The 20,303-nt window shown below is 49.3% G+C and overlaps 1 protein-coding gene across 9 annotated transcripts in view; it reads right to left on the bottom strand.

Annotated features, from left to right (window-relative positions):
* Nucleotides 1-9,778: 9,778 nt before the first annotated feature.
* Nucleotides 9,779-20,303, bottom strand: part of MRAS (muscle RAS oncogene homolog) — a 56,454-nt gene continuing 45,929 nt past the window's right edge. For 7 of the 9 annotated variants that reach the window (XM_030329186.1, XM_030329182.1, XM_030329184.1 and 4 more), the window contains 4 exons: nt 18,781-18,880; nt 14,429-14,508; nt 13,035-13,118; nt 9,779-12,441 (listed from right to left, as the gene is read on the bottom strand). In XM_030329186.1, the coding sequence (XP_030185046.1) occupies nt 12,288-12,441; nt 13,035-13,118; nt 14,429-14,508; nt 18,781-18,880 (418 nt within the window). In that variant the 3' untranslated portion in view covers nt 9,779-12,287. Of the gene's footprint in view, nt 13,119-14,428; nt 14,509-18,780; nt 18,881-20,303 lie in introns of all 9 variants that reach the window. The other 2 variants (XM_032594673.1, XM_030329187.1) reach the window with 2 other exon arrangements.

Here is a 20,303-nt window from a genome sequence, read left to right as displayed (position 1 = left end):
GTAGCCGTGGGACCAGGAAAGGAGAGGACAACAGGCAGAATGAGTGGAGTGTGGCGGCTGCCTTTCAGAAGAGGACTGAGCAGGGGGAATGAGGCAGACAGGGGAGAGGTGGGAAGGCAGGAGCTGTGGCCAGAGGATAGGGGTGAAGGGCAGAGCCTTCCAGGCTGGCCATCCAAGGGAAGGAGGGCAATGGAGGTGAGGCTGAGCCTCCCTGCTGATATGCACATGGGAGGCAGAGCCCCCCCCCCCCCCCCCCGCAGGGCAGGTTGGCTTAGACTGAGGACCTCACACCCCACTTACTGGGGCTGCGTGCTTGGGCAAGTGACTGAGATCCTCCAAGTTTTAAGTGACCCATACAAAGCACAATGACAGATACTTGCTAAGTGTTCAGTAATTGGTGGCTGTAATGACTAGTTGGCTCCAAAAGCATTTACTGATTGGATTCTGGGATCTTGGCTAACATTTACATAGAGATTCTGTGTGCCAGCCATTATTCTAAGGGGGTATATCTGATTCAAAGCTGATAGCCTAATAGCCCTAAGAAGTACAAATATTATCATCAACTCAATTTGACAAATGAGGAAATGGAGGCACAGAGAGGTCGGGCAACCTCCTAAGGTCCTCAGGTGGCAAAATAGCTGGGCTAGACTTGGACAGCCGTGTTCTTATCACCACCCACACAGAGTCTGAGTACCTATAAGACCAGGAATCTCAGCAATACCAACCACAAGTAGGGACACAAAAGTCTGATTCACTTGGGGTTTGGGAGTGGGGAGGAGCTCTTATAGTCACAAAAAAAGCCAGTTGTGGTGCCCTGCATCAAGGGCTCCCTCGGACAGCCTTCAAGAGAGTTAGGACCAAGGAGGGGTCCCAGGGGATCCCTGGGCTGGAGGTCGGAGGCCCTCAGACTTGAGGCCTCTGCTGGGCTAGACTGGGCTGGCCTGGTTCAGGAAGAGGCTGGAGAAAGAGGCGGTAGGGACAGGACTAGAGGCTGTGTCTCAGGGAGAAGGCCCAGGGCAGAAGTTCTGGAAAATGACAGTGGTCTAGGTTCAAAATGCTGCTGCTGAGTCACCCAGGGGAAGTTGATCTGCATTTAGCTTACTTGGAAGAAGGCGGGGATGTGGGAGATACACTGAAAGATTTCCCTCAAGCAAGTTACATTAACAAGGGTGGTGTAGCAAGCTGGGAGCAGCTTGTCTTCAGCGTGGCGGGGGTGGTGGTAAGCTGAGCACGGCTTTGCAGCCAGACCGAACTGGGTGCAAATCAGGCTCCGTCACTCGGCTGTCCCTGGACCTCGGTTTCTCTTTCTGTGAAACAAGCATCATAGCACCTACCTCGCAGAGTGCCTGTGAGGACTAATGAGATAATATGTATAAATAGCATAGGGTCTGGCTTACAGGAGGCACTCGACAAAACATTTGCTGGTAACCAGTATCTGTGGTGCATGGAAGTCCATGCCAAGCCCTCTGCTGAAGGATGTGGATTAGCTAGTGCCGAGCTCTCCAAGTGTGCGACCAGACCAGCAACGTCACATCCTGGGGAAGATCATTGGGCCGCACCCCAAACCTGGTGAATCAGAAGATCCTGTGTCTCCACCAGCCTCCCAGGTGCTTATGATAGTTGCTAACGTTGGGGAACCACTGCCTAGTTTAGAGTTATTAGTTCTGCTCTTATAGAATGAGCTGAAAAATGATATTCTTACCAATAGGGTGACCAAATGTTCTGGTTTTAGCACTGAAAGGCCCATGTTCTAGGAAACCCCTCAGTCCTGCACAGACGGGAACCTTTAGTTACCCTACTAACAACTGGAATATTACACCCTTGGAAGCGATGATGGGATTGTGGCAAAATAAAACAAACCAGGCGCAGGTGAGGGAAACTGAGGGGTGGGTGTTTAGCCTACTGAGGGGCGTGCTGATGTTGGGGGAGGAGTAGGGTTGTTGGAAGGTCTAGCATGGCAAGGGCTGAGAGGCCCTGAAAGCAGAGGGGCCGTTCCTGGGACCCTCCCCCCCATCCCAAGTCCTCAGCAAAATTCAGGAATGGTTGCTGAGAGTGAGCTTTCCTTGTGGAAACTGAGGCAGGGGCTGAACTTCAGAGTGGTATGAGTCTATCTGACTTAGGTTTAAGGCATGAAGGCCCCTGCTGATATCTATAGTAATTACTAACTCATTTAATAAGCATTAAGTGTCAGGGCACCAGGGTAGCTCAGTTAAGCGTTGGACTTTGGCTTGGGTCATGATCTCACAGATCCTGAGTTCAAAGCCCCACGTTGGGCTCACTGCTGTCAGCTCAGAGCCTACTTTGGATTCTCTGTCCCTACCTCTCTCTCTGCCCCTCCCCCTGCTCAAAAAGACTCGCTCTGTCTCAAAAATAAATACACATTAAAAAAACAATAAACATTAAATGTTGACTTTGTATTACCACACATCCCCCTGGACTTGGGGATATAAAAATGGAAGGGATGTGAACTTGTGGACTGTGACCAGATGAATCAACAAGTCAAGCCAGGCTCAGAGAGGACCTGCTGTAATGGAAAGAGAAGAATCCCTATGGTCAAGTGTCTGTTTACAAAGGGCTGGGAAACTGGGGTCCTTTAGTAACCTCAGACATCGGCAACTCCAGGCAGCTGTTTCTTTTATTCACTAATTTTCACTAAAAAGTTACAGGATTCAAGGGACCAGAATCAAGTGGAAACAGCTAGTGGTCTCAGCCCTGGCTACCGAACTGAATCACCTGGGGCACTTAAAAAAATCTCCACATTTGGGTCCCAACCCAAGTCAACTGCCCCAGATTCTCTGGGGGTGTGGTGCGGGCACCGGGGTTTCCCCCCCAAGCTCCAGAAGTGATTCTAATATTAACACACAGCCCTTTGCGGACCACTAGCCTAGGTGGCTATGAATTCGAGAAATGGCTTCGGATGTTGAGTGCCTTTGCTACACACCTTACATCCTTCCTCTGCCCCCTTTCCTGGCCGGGCTTCCACCCCAGTGGTGGTCCCAGCACCCTGAAAGTCCTCTCCCCATTTCACCAATTCTAGACCTGTGCTGGGGCCTGAGCAGCAGGTGGTACAAACCCCGGTGGGGGGAGGTGAGTGAGTCATGTGCGGGTCACACACTTAGTCACGTGGGGGAACTGGGAGAAGGGTGGCCGGCCCCCTCCCTCAGGATGTTGTGGAGGCGGGTTCAGGGATGTGTCAACCAGATGAAGAATTTTGTCAGAGCTTCTTATAAGGGTCAATGGATCTTTGCTCCTTTCATTTCCTCTTGCTGCTCTGAGTGGCTGTGAAACTACCAGAAGGACCTGAAGTCTGAAAAGGAGGCTCAAGGGGCCAGTTTTTTTTGTTGGATAAGACACAGCAGTACAGTAAGAATCTGATACCATAGGATAGTCTCTCCAGAAGAGTGCATGTGTATAGACAATTTTACATATGATTTTGGGGGAGGGGGAAGGGTTAGCCACCCCACTGTCACCCCATGGAAGCAAGGTTACTAACCCCTGCACCATAGTCCCTGGGTTCCAGACCTTGAAGGAACCTCATTAATCAGCTGCTGAAAGGGGAGGGGCAGGCCCTGCACAACTTCCCCAGATTGCCCACTGCTGTCTTGCAGGTGAGAACAGGATAAGTTGCCACTTACCCGCATGTGGTGGGAGTTTTTATTTTTACTTACTTATATTAATACGGTGCTTTTCAAACTTGAGGGAGCATTATAATCTCCTGGAGAGCTTGTTAAAACACACACTGCTGGGTCTCACCTCAGAATTTCTGACTCAGTAGGTCTGAGATGGGGCCAGATAATCTGCATTTCTTTTTTTTTAATTTATCAATTTTTATTTTATTTTTTAGAGAGAAAGAGAGAGCACAGTGGGAGAGAGGGGTAGACAGAGACAGAAAGAGAATCCTAAGCAGGCTCCATGCTCAGTGTGGAGCCCGATGCAGAGCTCGATCCTATGACCCCGGGGTCATGACCTAAGTCGAAATCAAGAGTTGGACCCTCTTGGGAATGCAAGCTGGTGCAGCCACTCTGGAAAACAGTATGGAGGTCCCTCAGAAAACTAAAAATAGAACTACCCCACGACCCAGCAATTGCACTACTAGGCATTTATCCAAGGGATACAGGTGTGCTGTTTCAAAGGGACACATGCACCCCCATGTTTATAGCAGCACTATCGACAATAGCCAAAGTATGGAATGAGCCCAAATATCCATCGATGGATGAATGGATAAAGAAGATGTGGTGTATATATACAATGGAGTATTACTTGGCAAACAAAAAGAATGAAATCTTGCCATTTGCAACTACATGGATGGAACTGGAGGGTATTATGCCAAGTGAAATTAGAGAAAGACAAAAATCATATGACTTCACTCATATGAGGACTTTAAGAGACAAAACAGATGAACATAATGGAAGGGAAACAAAAGCAATATAAAAACAGGGAGGGGGACAAAGCATAAGAGACTCATAAATATGGAGAACAAACTGAGGGTTACCGGAGGGGTTGTGGAAGGAGGGATGGGCTCAATGCGTAAGGGACACTAAGGAATCTACTCCTGAAATCATTGTTGCACTATATGCTAACTAATTTGGATGCAAATTAAAAAAATTAAAAATTAAATTAAAAGAAAGAGTTGGACACTCAACTGACTAAGCCACCCAGGCTCCCCAAGATAATCTGCATTTCTTTTTTTTTTTTAATTTTTTTTTTCCAACGTTTATTTATTTTTGGGACAGAGACAGAGCCTGAACGGGGGAGGGGCAGAGAGAGAGGGAGACACAGAATCGGAAACAGGCTCCAGGCTCTGAGCCATCAGCCCAGAGCCCGACGCGGGGCTCGAACTCACAGACTGCGAGATCGTGACCTGGCTGAAGTCGGACGCTTAACCGACTGCGCCACCCAGGCGCCCCAAATAATCTGCATTTCTAATAAGTTCTTAGGTGGTGCTGAAGCTGCTGGTCTGAGGACCAAACTTTGAGAACCACTTATAAAATTATTTTACTTCTGTTCATCGGACTGGGCACGGGTCCCAGGACTGACTAGGAAGCTGAGTTTGAGTCAGAGTTAACGGTTTACCACATCATCGCCAGAATGTACATTCTACTGAAAGCATCCATCAGTGCTAGGCTCAGTGTGAACTCAACTTTCTTTTTTATGTTTACACTTTCACATTAGCATGGTAATGACCTATTTGGCACAATGTTGGAGTTTTGCAAAGCGAAAGTCCTGGGGAACAAGCATATCTCCAGCCTGCATAGAATACCCCGTCTTCAGAGTGCCTGAAGAACCCAGAGCCTTTCAGCTTTCTTAGCTCGGATTGTGAGTTCTCTTGTTCTTTGCATTGAACATAGCTACCCACATTTGAACAAAAATACTAGAGTGTGTGAGAAGCAAACTGGGGTCCCACGGGCCTTAGTGTAAAAACTCCTCTTAATTAAGGGCACCACATGCTGATGGGAGGACACTTCTGAGCATACTGCCTTGCCAGGCAGAATCTTGCAGCAGTTACAGGCAGAGGAGCAAACTCTTAACTGCCAAGTTGAATGCCAATGAGGCTTCTGCTGGTTGCATGTGGTTGAACAGGGTCCTGAGGCACAGTGAGTCCAGGGCTGGATATCATTCCGATGCTGGGGTGATGTTCTAGGGCAGTGCTACTCAAACTTTACTGTGATGCACACATCAATCACCTAGGGGTCTTGCTAAATGTGGATTCTGACTGGGTAGGTCGGGCCAGGACCCCCACTCCTAGGTGATGCCGATGCTGACATCCGTGACACCTGGGAACTTTTCTCCACTGCCTTTTCACAAGTGTGTGGAGACAGAGGTGGAGTTTATTTTAGATAGTCCTGAGAACCTGGGCAGTGAAACCTTTAATCCTCACAAGCAATGGAACAAGTGGACCCAGTCTGTACCTGAAATTCTCATCTAGTCAGTGCACAACCTCCTCATTGACTGGGTACAAAGTCTATGAGAGCCCCTCCTGGCTCCCCCAGGTTGAGGGATTGCTCTGAATGCACAGATCATAATAGTTCACCACCCCATTAGGGCATGAACCCCTGTGACATGGAGACTTTTTTTTAAATCAAAGTATAGTTGATGAACAGTGTTATATTAGTTTCAGGTGTCCGACACAGTGATTCCACAATTCTATACCTTACTCAATGCTCACCACATTGAGTACTACAATACTCATAAGTGCAGACAGTGTCTGGGCTGGGATGTTTTGATGACCTCAAACAAAATATTTTTAAACACAAAGTACAGCTGACACACAATGTTCTATTATTTCAGGTGTACAACTTAGTGATTGACAAGTTTTGACATTATGCTGTGCTCACAAGTGTAGCTACCATCTGTCACCCTACAACACTATGACAGTATCATTGACTATACTTCTTATGCTGTCTTTATTCCCATCACTAATTCATTCCGTAACTGGAAGCCTGCATCTCCCTCTCCTCTCCCTTGCACTTGTTTTGCCCAATCCCTCTGCCAATAAAAGTTTGTTTTCTGCATCACAGGTCTGATTCTCCTGTTTGTTTATTCATTTGCTGTTGTTTTTTTTTACATCCCACTTATGAGTGAAATAATATGGTATTTGGTTTTTTCTTAGTTCACTTAGCATAGTACTCTCTAGGTCCATTCATGTTGTCTCAAATGGCACAATCTTATCCTTTCTTGTGGGTGCATAATATTCCACTGTGTGTGTCTGTATATATGTGTATACATGTGTGATATGTGTGTATATATATATCATATATACATGCATGTGTATATGTATATACCTCACATTTTCTTTTTCCATTCATCTATCGATGGACACTTGGGTTGCTTTCATATCTTGGCTATTGCAAATAATGCTGCAATAAGATAGGGGTGCCTACATCTTCTTGAATTGGTGTTTTCGTTTTCTTTGGATAAACACCCAATAACAGAATTATTGGATCATATTTCTAATTTTTTGAGGAACCTCCATACTGTTTTCCAGAGTGGCTGCATTTACATTCCCACGAACAGTGCACAAATGTTCCTTTTTCTCCACATCCTCACCAATACTTGTTATTTCTAGTGACTGGGTTTTAACATCCTCTGTTGCCCTGATGTTTGGCTCAGAGCCCAATGAATATTTGTGCCTGAATGAATGAAACAATTTGACTTCCCTTCTCTTGTGGGTAATGAACATCAGCTCACTTCTAGGTGTTCAGTGGCATAGCTCACTGTGACATACTGTGAAAATGAGGTAGGGGAGCATTTGGGGTGGGGACGGTTGAATAGAGTGGAGACATTGACTTCCTCCCTTTTACCAAGATTCCTCTGGATGTGGTGCTGAGAAAGAAGCGTAGGAGGACACAAGTGAAACAGGCAGGAATCTTGGTGGCTCAGGCCAGAATATTAGCAGTGGAGGTGATGAGAAATGGGCAGTACATTTTAAGGGCAGGGTCAGCAGGATTTGCTGATGGATTGGCTATGAGGTGTGAGGAAAAGAGAGGAAGAATTAGGGATGATTCCAAGGTTTTGGGCCTGAGTAACTGGAAGCATGGAGATGCCATCAACAGAGCTGGGTGAAGCAGGAATGGGAGACCAGGAACTCAATATTGGAGATACTTTGACACAGTCTACTTGAGACATCTAAGCGGAGATGTCAAGTAAGCAGTTGGGTGTGAGTGGGGTCTGGGAAGAGATAGACCTTTGGGAGTCACTGGCACATAGAAGGCATTTAAGTGTCAAGACTGGACGAAATCACCAAGAGAGATGTTAGGATCAAGGACCAAGCTCTGGGGTGCTCCAATGGAAGAGGAAGAACTAGCAAAAGAGATCAGGGAGTGACCATGAGGAAAGAGAAAAATGAAGAGATGGCAACATCCTAGAAGCCAATGGAAGGAAGTTGAATAAGGAAGAGGCAGGGATCAACTGTGCCAATGCTATGAGATCAAATGTGAGCAGATTGAGAACCAGTCACTGAATTTCACAAGATGGAAGCCATGGCTGACCTTGAGAAGAAGGGTGGTGGTGGCAGAATGATGGGTGGAAGTCTGTTTAGAGCAGTTCAAAGAGAAAAGAGGGGCGCCTGGGTGGCTCAGTCGGTTAAGCGGCCGACTTCAGCTCAGGTCATGATCTCACGGTCCGTGAGTTCGAGCCCCGCGTCGGGCTCTGTGCTGACAGCTCAGAGCCTGGAGCCTGTTTCAGATTCTGTGTCTCCCTCTCTCTGACCCTCCCTCATTCATGCTCTGTTTCTCTCTGTCTCAAAAATAAATAAACGTTAAAAAAAATTTAAAAAACAAAAAAAAAAGAGAAAAGAATGAGAGCAATTCATGGACTGAGTGTAAATTACCCTTTTAAGATGGCTTCCTGCAAAAGACAGCAGAGAAGCCAGCGGTATCTGACAGAGGCTGTGTATCAAAGGAAAGTTTTGTTCTTTTTTTTTTTTTTTTTTTCAAGATGGGGAAGATCTGAGAGAACTGATGATGCAGAAGAGAGGGAGGTGAAGAGCCAGAGGAAGGTCCTGGATGTGTTCTAGAGAAGAGACTGACTTCAGTCAGGAGCACAGATGGTTCACCTACTGCAGCCAAGAAGGCAGAGTGTGTGGGTGCAGATGCTTGGGGGTGGGTGGAGATGGTGGAAGGGGGCTGTGGAAATTCTGCTCAGCTGGCTTCAACTTTCTCGGTGAAAAAGTGAGCATCAGCTCAGAGGGAGGGAGCCTTGACACAGGGAGGAGAAGGCTATGTGAGGATAGAGAAGAGAGAGATTCAAAGATGCTGGCCTTGAAGACTGGAATTAAATGGGTACAAGCCATGAGATGCCAGCAGCTCCAGAAGCAGGAAGAAGTTCTCCCCCAGAGCCCCCAGAGGGAGTGCAGCCCTGCCCACACATGGACTTCAGCCCACAGATGCTGAGTGTGGACTTCTGGCTTCTAGAACTGTGAGAGAATAAATTTCTCTTTGAAACCACTAAGTTTGTGGTAATTTGTTACAACAGGCACAGAAAACCAATACAGGAGTAAAGGAGATCTGGTTACCAGAAGACCCTCTGCCCTGCTCACTACCACGTACCTAGGACCCAGCCCAATGCCCAGTAAATACGTGCGGAATGAATGGATGGGCAGGCAGCTGGGCCCGGTGGCCGCCACACCACCGCTCCTACTCTAGTCTGCTCCCAGCCCAGAGGGTGTGAGGAGCCCCTGGGTTACATGCTGCAGCCATTGTCCCCCACAGGGATTCCAAAAGAGGGATTTGGTCTCTTGGCCTCTAGTCCCTGATAAAGGACCCAGAGAGGCTCAGTACCAACAGGTTCAATCAACCGGGAAATGAAATCACATTGCACAAAAGACTGCGATCTTGTGGATGGGGGCAGGGGTCAGTTTTCACAAAAAGCCATGTCAGACACCCCAATCAGTGTCCTTTACAAAGAGTGCCATTTCAGAGCTCCGTCCCACAGCTTCGCTTCAGCCCTGGGTCTACTCAGGAGGTACACACTATCATCCCATTCTCAGGCAGGGCAGCTGGAGACTGAAGTTCAACTGCAATTGAACTTGCTCAAAGGCACAAAAGGTCAGTGGCGGAACTCGAATCCAAGGCTGCCAGACATCAAGAGGCTAGGTCTCTAATCACCCCACTCACTTGCCCTCATCCTCTGGCTCCAGGTAGGAAGGAGACACTTCCTCACGGCCACCAGTGATCTCCTCCTTAGTTTAGGTTTGCTCTGTAAGAATGTGCTCTGGGCCAGACACAGGCAACTTATAATGTCCTCAGCAAAACTTCAGGAATATCTGAGTAAGAGGAAATAAGACAACTGCTCTTCTTTTCTTTATTAATGGGTTGAGCTACACAAAGACTTGATAAAAAGTTACATAAAAGGCTCAAGCATCGTCGAGACCCTCAGGCATCACTCTCCTGTCACAACAATGGCCATCCGGTAATACTGGGTAGCAGAAGCTGTGCGCTCATGGGCGCTCAACAATTCAAGTATCTTTTGTTCTAAGTAAACCCAACATGGAATTTCTAACCCAATGGGCTGCTAATGGAAGGACTCTGTCTGTGGCTCCAGATTGACTGTCACATGTCTGAGGGGCCTTTGGGTCAGAGCTGCCATGTGTTCGTGGGTCACATCTCTTGGCAAAGTGAGACAGGCCACACTCGGCTCCCAGGCACTCTCCACAGCAAGCAACACGAGGTGGGGTCCAAGTCCTAAGAAAAGCCATCCAAGTGACCCCTGTGTGGCAAAGTACAGGAGAAGCCAGTAGCCAGAGCCCCAGGCTATAGGGGTCGGGAAGATGGCTAAGATTACCTGCTGGAGAGAAAAGTAGCCCTCTAATTGGGGTTGTCAAAATTTTAGGAGGAAATCTGAGAGCACACAGGGGCAAAGGCATGGGGTGGGGAGGTTCAGGAAGGGTGTATTCCAGATGTGAAGGTAGCACTATTCAGGTGGTCTGGAAAACCAGTGGAAACACCAAAATGTCACCAAAGATGAGCCCCATTGGGCTCCTCAGTCACGGAGTAGCATGGCCACCTGATGTTCCGACAGACTCTGCCATGTGGCCATGGAGAGGTACTGTGCTGGGGATGCCCCAGGGTACACTCCATTCTGGCCTATCTGGAAGCCCTCACTGCCATAAAGGCCCACAGTTCTCTAAAACACAGACCTGTCTTTTAAAAGTGTTATTTATCTGTGGGCAACACGAGGTCATGGACAATGAAGGCTGACCCCAGACTCAGCAGCAGGCGGCCTTTCCTTAACCAGTTTCCCCCTTGAAGAACAGAGCTGAGTTGTGGGCTGACTGCAGGAAGGATGTTCTGGAAGATGGGGCCAGGTGGGCAGGAGCACTGCTGGGATCAGAAGCAGATGGAACCCCTTTGTCTGGTGACCTTCGTGGCTAAGGAATTCATTCTATGTCAGCCGATCAGCTTCCAATGGGACCCCCCACTCAGTGCAGTCGCGGGGTCACAGGATCCGCAGAGGGCAGGGGGCAGGGGTGTGCTAGAGGTGGTCCGTGCCCGCTAGTTTTCCAGCAGCGGCCGCTGCCCACCACCCCTTCGCCACGGAGCATCTCCGTCCTTACTTCTTCCCCCCATCTTGCTGCCGCCTCCTCGTCTCGTCCGCACACGGGGCTGCTGCGGACTCGGCTCAGAGGAGCATAAGGGCTGGAAAGAGCCTTGTTCTGTTAGTGTTTAAAATGTCCATTAACACTACAGGATCTTGGGACACTCTGAAGTGCTCAATCTGGAACGCTCTTTGTTATCTTTCCTTTTAGGGTCAGACCAAAAAGGCCCCTTTAGACAAATAAAGGAGTTTGATTTTCTAATTAACAAAAGTCCCAATTATTTTATTCTACACAGAATCACTCCTCAGGTGGGCCCCTGGGGCTGGTGATCTTGCTGAGTTAGGAACTCAGCACACTTTCAAAACCAGAGAAGAATCCAGGTGTCTCATGTCCAGTTGGGTGCTCACTTTCCCAGGTTTCTTCCTCCACAGAGTGGCCAGGCCACCTGCTGGGGCTGTTCTAGTTTGCCTAGTGATCTGACTTGTATCACAGGGGAAAGAAGGTCGTTAGCTGTGCTGCCTGGTCTTTCGACCTCCTCTCAGCGGTGCGCTGCTGTTCTTGCTGTCTCTACAAGCACCCTGGCTGGGAAAACCCAGCCTTTGAATCACTCAGAAGCACCCGAGAGGGAAGTGGCATTGTCAGGATGCTGGGGGAGTGTCCCCTTGCAGACATAGGTGTATGGGAGCCATGGCATCACCCCAATCCTCCTTTCTCCTTTAATTATACGTTATAGTTAAGATCCGAGAGGTTAAGAAAAGTGTGTGCCAGGAAGGCAAGCGAATCTTAAGTTTGCAAATGCTTCGAGGGGTTTGCTCATTTACTGGGCTTTAAGAAGTAGTAGTCAGTCAGTGGACTCAAAGGGAAAATGGCTTCAGGTCTTGCTGCTGTTTTAGTAATAACAGTATTGGATCGTTTTTGGTTAAGATTCAGCACGAACTCGAGTTTTCTGCATGGCGCCCACATTAGCTTACTGTGACGTGTTGAAACGTACATGCCCATGTCAGTGTGTCTGTATCCGAGAGGCACCAGGCAGCACAGGCCGTGAGAAAGCGGGAAGAGACAGATTCGGGAGAGCCCTCAGAGCACAGAATGGAATCTGCACTATCTGAAAAGTAAACGAACCCCTCTGCAAAGCCAATCAGCTTAATTTATACATTTAAAAAGGATAAGAAAAAACCTTCTTAAAACTGACACGCCTGTGCCAGCCTCTCCACTCAGCAAAATAAAATTCCATTTCCTAATACCTACACCCTCAAACACAGCAGAACCTTCTGGGTGAATGCATCTCTCTTCTCTCCAGCTTGGAGGCTACGAGTGGGGTGTTCATCCTGAGGCCTCCAGCCACAGTCCTCATTAACTTCCAGGCTCTCGGTCCCTCCACTTCCATGTTGAGCTGAGTTTTGGCACTGCTGGGAAAACTCAGTTAAAAACAACAACAACAACAACAACAATATTCCAGACATGTTCTCAGAGAGGCCTGCTGAAGACTTAAAGCTCCACCAGTCAGTGGGCACAGACCCCTTTAATAAAATAATAATCACTAAAATAATTTAAAAATCTAAAAAAGACACCCAAGCTCAGACACTTTGGGTTGGAGGCTGGAGCCGGCGGGGAATTGATCATGGCTTGTTTGGTACTTTGTCTGAGGTACACCGTTCAATGTCAAATCAATACTGTGTACTTCAAAGAAACAACGTAGCCACTGAGAGAGACGGGGAGAAACCGGGTTGAATCAACGTGAGGGGCTTGGGTGCTGCTTCTGTTTAGCGTTGCTTCCCTGTCTCTTATGAGACACGGGAAAGCCTGTGCCCTTTTGGCAAAGCCGGAGCATATCTCCTTCCTGCCCACCCTCCCTTTCTCCCTTCCCGTGCCAGGTCCTCGGGCCAAGGGTCATGGTTAGAAATGGTTTTCAGTGCGGTTAGGCAGTGGAGGGTCCCGAGGGCCGGCCAGTTCACGGTCACTGTGGCCAGGGTCTCAGGCCCGTCACAATATCACACACTGCAGTTTGTGGGTGCCGGTGGCCCGGTCTCCCCGCCATTTGGTTTTCTTCTTCTTCTTCTGGCTCTTTTCCGGAATCTGTTGCCTTTTGAGACAGTGAAAGGCAGAAAAACAAAGTCAGAATGGGCTTAGCTTCTCCCTGCCCCACCTTCCTGTGCACCAGGCGGGCCTGTTCTGGATGCTGCTGGAGGGCCTGGCCTGGAGAGTGTCTCTGGGACAAAGAGAGTGGAAGGCAGAGAGGGCAGTGCAAAGCCTGTCCTCCTACTGCTGAGAATTCCTGACATCATGCTGTGGCTACAATTATTTAAATCATAAACTACATTATATGTTATACAGTATTGGCCTCTATTTTTGTGTTTCATATTTTTAAAAAAATGATGGGTCAGCTGAGGGCAAAAGCTCTTTACATGTTTTCTGGTAACCATTCCTATGTCTGCAACCTGCCCTTGGAACGACAGGTCCCTAACCAAGACATCACCAGCCCATGGTGTGGCAGCATATCCTAACTGGAGGCCCATGGGAAAATTTTTTCAAGCGTGAAGAAAGTAAGGGCTGTACTATCACAGTCCATGCTGGGGAATGAGGACAAAAGGCGTGCGTGTGTGAGTGCATGCACGTGGATGTGTATCCTGGGGGTGCTGAGAGGTAGCAGGTGGGGAGTACTCTGTCAGAGCCCCACGTGTGATTTCGTAGCTCGAGCTCACCAGCACATGGCCTCACACTACGTGCTAGATATTTGAGGGCCACTGGGTAGGCTGTTCTGCATGTTGCAGATTTCGGAAGTGGGCAGATGGGCGACAGGGGAGCAGCCAGGAGGCTGGTTCAGTCCTCTAAGCACAAGGTGGTTAGGGCTTGGACCCTGACCAAGCAAAGGAATGCAAGCGAGACCACAGACCAGGATTTCCGATAATATTTGCAGACTGGCAGTGTGTGCAGTCTGGAAAGGAGGCTCATGTGCCTCGCTTTAGAAATTAGAACGGTGGTTGTTCAGGTGACATGTCCCAGGGTGCTCTGGGGTCAGGGTGGGAAAGAAGAGACAGACCTGTCAGTGGTGCTGACAGGTGCGGTGGTGTGGGGAGAACCCCAGACAGGGGGAGGGAGCTGCCCTCAGGGAGCCTGAGCTGCAGAGCCTAGGGGAGGCCAGAGAGGAGGAGGCTGAGTGAGCACCACTGGCAGGAAGGCTTCTGGATTCCCCCACAGGTAGTAGGAGTGAGGGCAGGTGTGGGAAGGCAGGTGGGAAGGGCAGGGAAAAGAAATGAATGGAGGTACAAGAAATCCAAAGCAGGCCCAGAACTGTGCATCCTGGGCCTTGGAACAAGCGCTGCGTTCCTCCAGCCCTGCGGGTCCCCATCCTGCCGCAGAGGCCCCGCTTCTAGGGAGGCGTGCCATGCTCACCTAATTACCCTCACCAGGTCATGGAAGGCTTTGTCGACGTTGAGAGGTGGGTCCTTGGCACTGGTTTCGATGTATGGAATCTGGAAGGCAAAGCTCGACTTGGTAAAAGTGGCTCGGGGGTCCACCAAGCCCTGTTCCCTAAAACTGCAAAATCTCAGAGGTCCTGAGGAACTGCCTGCCTTTAGACACCCTCCCCCCACCACAGAACCCCAGCTCCAACAACCTCAAGCCCTTTGGTAGCTTCTTGTTCCTTACGGCTGGAAAATTTTACCAACAGCTTTTCCATTTCTCTCTTGTTCTCTAGTCATAGAGATCTTTAATAGCCCCCCAAAAATAGAAAAGAAGTGATCTTTTTATATACTTGAGGACTAAAGACTGTTTCATTTATCAAACTAAAATAGGATCTGAGGCCATTCTTTTTTTCTTTCTGAGGCCCATTTCTCCACCGTGAAGGGACCTCTGCCTCTTCCTGGGCCCTCTCTAGAGGGGACTGTGGCGGGAAAGGCCGAGGCGAAGCTGGGCCATGGGCAGGACTCTGCACCCTGGTGACCCCTAGCCGGTCTGTGCCTCCCCGCCCCCAGCATCTATGAGTCTGGGAGCTCAGCCATGTTTACAGAAGGCTTGTGCCTGCACGTTTAATACTGAGGGATCATCATCCGCCTGAAAGGCAGTCAGCACATGGAGAGATGTGGCTGAGGTGGCCCCACAGGACAGGTGTTGAGGGCCATGTCTACACTGAGCCTCGGGCCGGTACATGGAGGGGAACGAAGGTTCCATGAGGTCAGGACACAGTCCTGAGCACACCTCTTCTCCTGTAGCAGGGACCCCACAAAGGCAGGAAGCATTCATGCCCACTCCTCCATCAGTGGAGAGGGTGTAGGGTTTGTACAAAATATACAGGCTTCCCCAGGCCAGAGAGGTAAGCAGCTTGTGACCAGACTCAAGAACTGTGGTAAATTTCATCACTTTTTCCTGGTTACAAAACTAAGGCATTTCATTGTAACACTTTCAAAAAAGAAAAGCCCAGTGAAGAAAATAAAAATGATCAACAGTTCAAGTGCCTGGGTAAGGGGGTGACAGAGTAAGCTGTTACTTTGGAAGAATGTGTTATAAACGACTGCCCAGAACATACCCTAAACTATCTTCACACATTGCTGTGGCTTCAGACAGAGATCTCGTAGTTGACCCAGACCCCAAGGTCAGGGCACAGGAAGCACGGCTTGCTCAGACTTTAGAAGTAGTCATCCAACAAATCTCTGAACCTCTGAAAACACTGAAAGAAAACTGTCCTCCACTGTAGGTTGTTTGATTGAGACGACTGTGGGCTGTTTCGCCCCCCAGGTCTCAACATCCCTGACCTCACTGAACCCTCCCCTTAACCGTCTGCGGTGAGCAAGTATCTCCATTGTGCAGTGGGAGACTGAGCTCAGAGTCTGACACACTTGCCCAAAGCCACACAGAGGCCAGCAGAGAATCAAGGTTTGAAACAGATGCATGTTCCACTTGCTGCCTGGCCTCCCACAGACAAGTAGGGGTGCTGAGGTCATTGGCAGAGCCTCTTCCAAGCATGGCAGGCACCCCTGTTAGCACCTAGAAGCCAGAGACCCGTGGCACCCTGTGAGGCCAGGACAAGGCACTTCTATGTGCACACTGAGAGGGGAAGCGGGAAGGTGCCAGTAGTGGGGCCCGGGACCTAACTGGGACCCCTTCACATCCTGTGACTCTGCCAGCTCAGCAAGTCCACGGATCCGGGGGCCCCAGACCACTGCTGCCTGCTGTTCCCCTGCACCACTCAGAAGTACATCACTTGTAGCATCCCCTAGGTCCTCAGGCACCCCCCTCCTTCTTTCTGGGCGTCTTGCCTCTACCAGTAAAAAAAGGCTGATGTGCATTTTCTGGGTTCTTAGAATTCTAGGGTTTCAGGAGCAAGGAGACTCAAACTAAGGGAAACCCTGTAATAAACGGTAGTACGCTCTGACTCAGCCACAGGGCTAAGAAATGCCATCTTCCTGCACAGGGTGGGGCACCGGCCTTGCCAGCTAAAGAGGAACTTGCCTTATGAGCTCTAAAATAGGATGTTATCGAGAGTAGCTCGCAGAGTCACTTGGTCAAATAAGTCACTTGGCTGCAGGAGAAAGATGGCTGAGAGAGGGGAGACCCGGTTCTGGAGGTGCGTTGCTTATCTGCAGAATGGAGCTCCTGCTGCCTGCACAGCACCCTCCCCTCTGCACCCACCCACCCAGCTGCTTGGGAGGGATGCACACAAGGTGAAAGCCCTAAGGAAGCCTCCTCAGGCCAGTGTATGGAGCCCAAGGCTGTGAAATGGAGCCAGCTCCTCAGGCCTGTCTCTGTTCAGAATGTCCTGCTGCTGAACCAGCTCTCCTCTGGAGACTTCAGGGCAGCCCTGTCCTGGTCAATCACTCCCTCCTCCTTGAGGCACCTTCTTCACTTGGCTCTCATGATGCTCTGCTTCGGCCCTCATGTGTCACTGACCACTCAGGCCCTTTTATGGCTTCCTCCTCACTTCCCCACATCATTGGGGGGTCCCTCAGTTTGGGGCCCTTGCCCTACCTACACCCACTCCCTTGGTGTTCATGGCTTCAAATGCCATCTACATGCTGCCGATTGCCAATATTTACCCCAGATGCTATATCTGACTGATGTCTTGGCATTCCCATCTGATCATCTGCTCAGCTCCGTAAATGACACAGATATGCAAGCAAGCTCCTGTCTTGCACACACTTAATCCTACTGTCTCCTCTGCCCAGCTACTCTCACTCCTGTCTTTTGAAAGTTGCTCACGCCCAAACCACAGGGTCACCTGCCATTCCCTTCTTTTTCTCTCACCCCATATCCAATCTGTGCACAAACCCTGTTGGCTCTCTTAGAGACATGTCCAGAATCCAACCACCTCCTTGCCACTTTCACGAGTCCCACCCTGGGCCATGTTAACCTGTACCTGGATTATTGTGGCAGCCTCTAACTCGTTTCCCTGCTCCCACGATTGGCCCCTACCAACCCTACTCAACACAGCCACCAGAGAGAAGCTGTCCAGCCATAAGCCAGACCTCATCACTCATCACTCAAAGCCCTCCAGTGGTTTCCCGTCTCCCTCTGAGTAAAAGCCCATAAAGCCTTAAACCCCTTCTCTGACCTGACCTCCCGCTACCCACCCCTCCCACTCCTGCTCCAGCTGGCCTTGCCGATCCTCAAACTCCCACCTCAGGGTCTTTGCATTGATTATTCCCTCAGCTGGAACGTTCTTTCCCCAGAGGTCTGTGGGGCTTACTCCCCCACCTCCTGTAAGTCCTTGATGAAATGCACCCTCCCTAGCAAGGCTTTCCCTGACTACCCTATTTGGAAAAGCATCCTCCTCCACCTCACATTCCTGACCCCCTTCCCTGATTTACTTTTTTCCATAGTACATGTCACCTTCCAACACACTGTAATTTGCTTTGTTTATTATCTTCTCTTGTCACTAGACGTAAGAACCATAAAGCAAGGGGTTTTGTTTCCCAGGGCCTAGAGTACAGTTAAGTGAACATGTGAATGAACACAGAAGGCACAGACAAGCAGAAGTAACTTGCAGTGAGCCCCCTTCCTCTACTCACACAGCTGGGCCCACCAGGCAGGGGGAAGGGGCAACCTTGCAGCAGACCTCCCAGCAGGCAGAGTGGACTTCTATGTAACTGACCAAGGAGGCCAGGGGCCTGGGCTGTGCCTGTGGTGGGGAGGGGTGGGACGAAGCCCAGTGACCCCTCCCCAGCACATCCAGAGGGCAAAGGGGCATCACAATGAACTGAGAAAAAGAAAACACATATGTCTGCTGATATTCACGGAGTGGCCTGGGCAAACCTCAGCATGACCAGCCGTAAGATGGGCATAACGATACCTACCTCAACATGCGGCTATGAGGCCTAAATTCTCTCCTGGCATAATACCTGTCATAGAACGGGGCTCGGTGAACTGCAGCTCGTCTGATGATTCTGAGCATAATCAGGCGGCTGGCTCAGAGAACAGGACAGAAGCCAATCCCTGCACAGCCCAATGATGAATCTGCTGTGTTGAAGGCCAGGAGGTGGCCTGAACGCCACAGCTCACAGGCCACTGTGAAGGCCCTTGGTCCCCGCATCAGAGCCCCTTATGACTGAAGAGAGTGCTTTCTCTCTGGTCTGCTATTTTGTTTCACAACATATCCCTTATCACATATGCCCTCTACCCACTACCCAGGAGCCCCGAGGTACCACAGGGGTGATGGGCATGGACTTGTATACATCCCTGACCATCCAACACACACACACATGCATACACACACACACACACACACACACACACACACACACAAAACCTACATTGTGTTTGGTCGCCATTTCTTTTCCTTGTTCCCTGGTGATTTTCCTCAAATGCATCAGATCGACCTTGTTGGCCACGAGGATCATCGGAAATGACTCTCTGGGAAATAAAGGAACAGCAGCTCATGAAGTTTCACGGCTCTCACACCTGGTGATGGGAACACAGCTGCACCTCAGGCACAGTGCAGCCCATATTGCCTCCCTGGTTGTCCTGGGGTCGACTCAAGAGTCCTTCTCTCCACGTCTCTAGGCAGGGGAAGGGGGGCTCAGGACTGCTGGTTTGGAGGCTTGCTGCAGGGAGAGGAAAAGGGTTTTCCTGGGAAGCTCCTGGCTCAATACCATCAGTGAGGGCCCTGACAGACTGCTGTGCGGGGGAGGGCTGGCTACCCAGACCTGCTCCCTTCCATCTCCTGGCCACACTGATGCACCAGCCATCCAGGGCAGCTGTGGCCATCAGCAGTGGCTCGGGAAGAGCACCAGGGCCAGCGTCTGGTACACAGCTGGCATTCAATAAATGGCAGCTGCAAAATCAAGATGGCTCCCAGGAGAGGAAGAGTGGGATCACAAGGCATGTCTGCCTTAAAGATTTTCATTGACTTGGGGCACCTGGATGGCTCAGTCGGTTGAGCGTCTGACTTTGGCTCAGGTCATGATCTCGCGGTCTGTGAGTTCGAGCCCTGTTGTTGGGCTCTGTGCTGACTGCTCAGAGCCTGGAGCCTGCTTAGGATTCTGTGTCTCCTTCTCTCTCTCTGCCCCCACCCCTCCACTCTGTGTCTCTCTCTCTCAAAAATAAATAAACATTTAAAAAAATAATAAATAAAGATCCTCATTGACGTACGTGGCCACATTGCTGCCTGAAGGTGAAAGAAATGTCAGTCTTACAGCATTTTCAACATCATTGGGCATTTTCATTTTTAAAAATTTAGAATTTCACAGGTAAAAAATACTACTTTATTATTTTTCTTGCATTTCTTGGGTTAGCCAAAAGGCTGAATATTTTCCCATATCAGAGTCATTTATGTTTTCTCTTTTGAAATTCCTACAGTCAGGAGCTTAACCCACATTTACGTCTCAGAGCTTTATGTGTATATGTGAGTGTGTGTGAGTGTGTATCCCTTTCCCTGGAAAAGTTACTAATACTTTGCCTTTGGAGTTGGTGTGAACTAGACTTTTCTGACTTTACTGAGATTTGTTCAAAGCTTGCTCATTTCCTATTCATTTGTCCTTTTACTCTCTTTGCATTGCCTCTTTAAGAGCCAATTAACTGAAAACACCAGTTAGGCTGAAAAGAAACTACAAATTATTTAATTACTCCATATAATGCTAAGGAAAAAACCAGCCTTTAATCAGGTGCTTGTAAATCCCACAGTCAAATGTGATTTAGCCAATTACAATGCATATGGGAGAGAAAATTCACTTTTTCTTTGAACATGATAAAATTTGGTTAAATTGGGGGCATCAGTGGGGACAGTTTAGGAGAGATGGGAAGGGGCTGACTTAAGGCTTGAAAGCAGTTTGGCCCC

Source organism: Lynx canadensis, chromosome C2, assembly GCF_007474595.2.
Source record: "Lynx canadensis isolate LIC74 chromosome C2, mLynCan4.pri.v2, whole genome shotgun sequence".
NCBI classification, from domain to species: Eukaryota; Metazoa; Chordata; class Mammalia; order Carnivora; family Felidae; genus Lynx; species Lynx canadensis.
The sequence above is the reverse complement of the archived record's forward strand: the minus strand, read 5'-3'. Positions and strand labels throughout refer to the sequence as shown.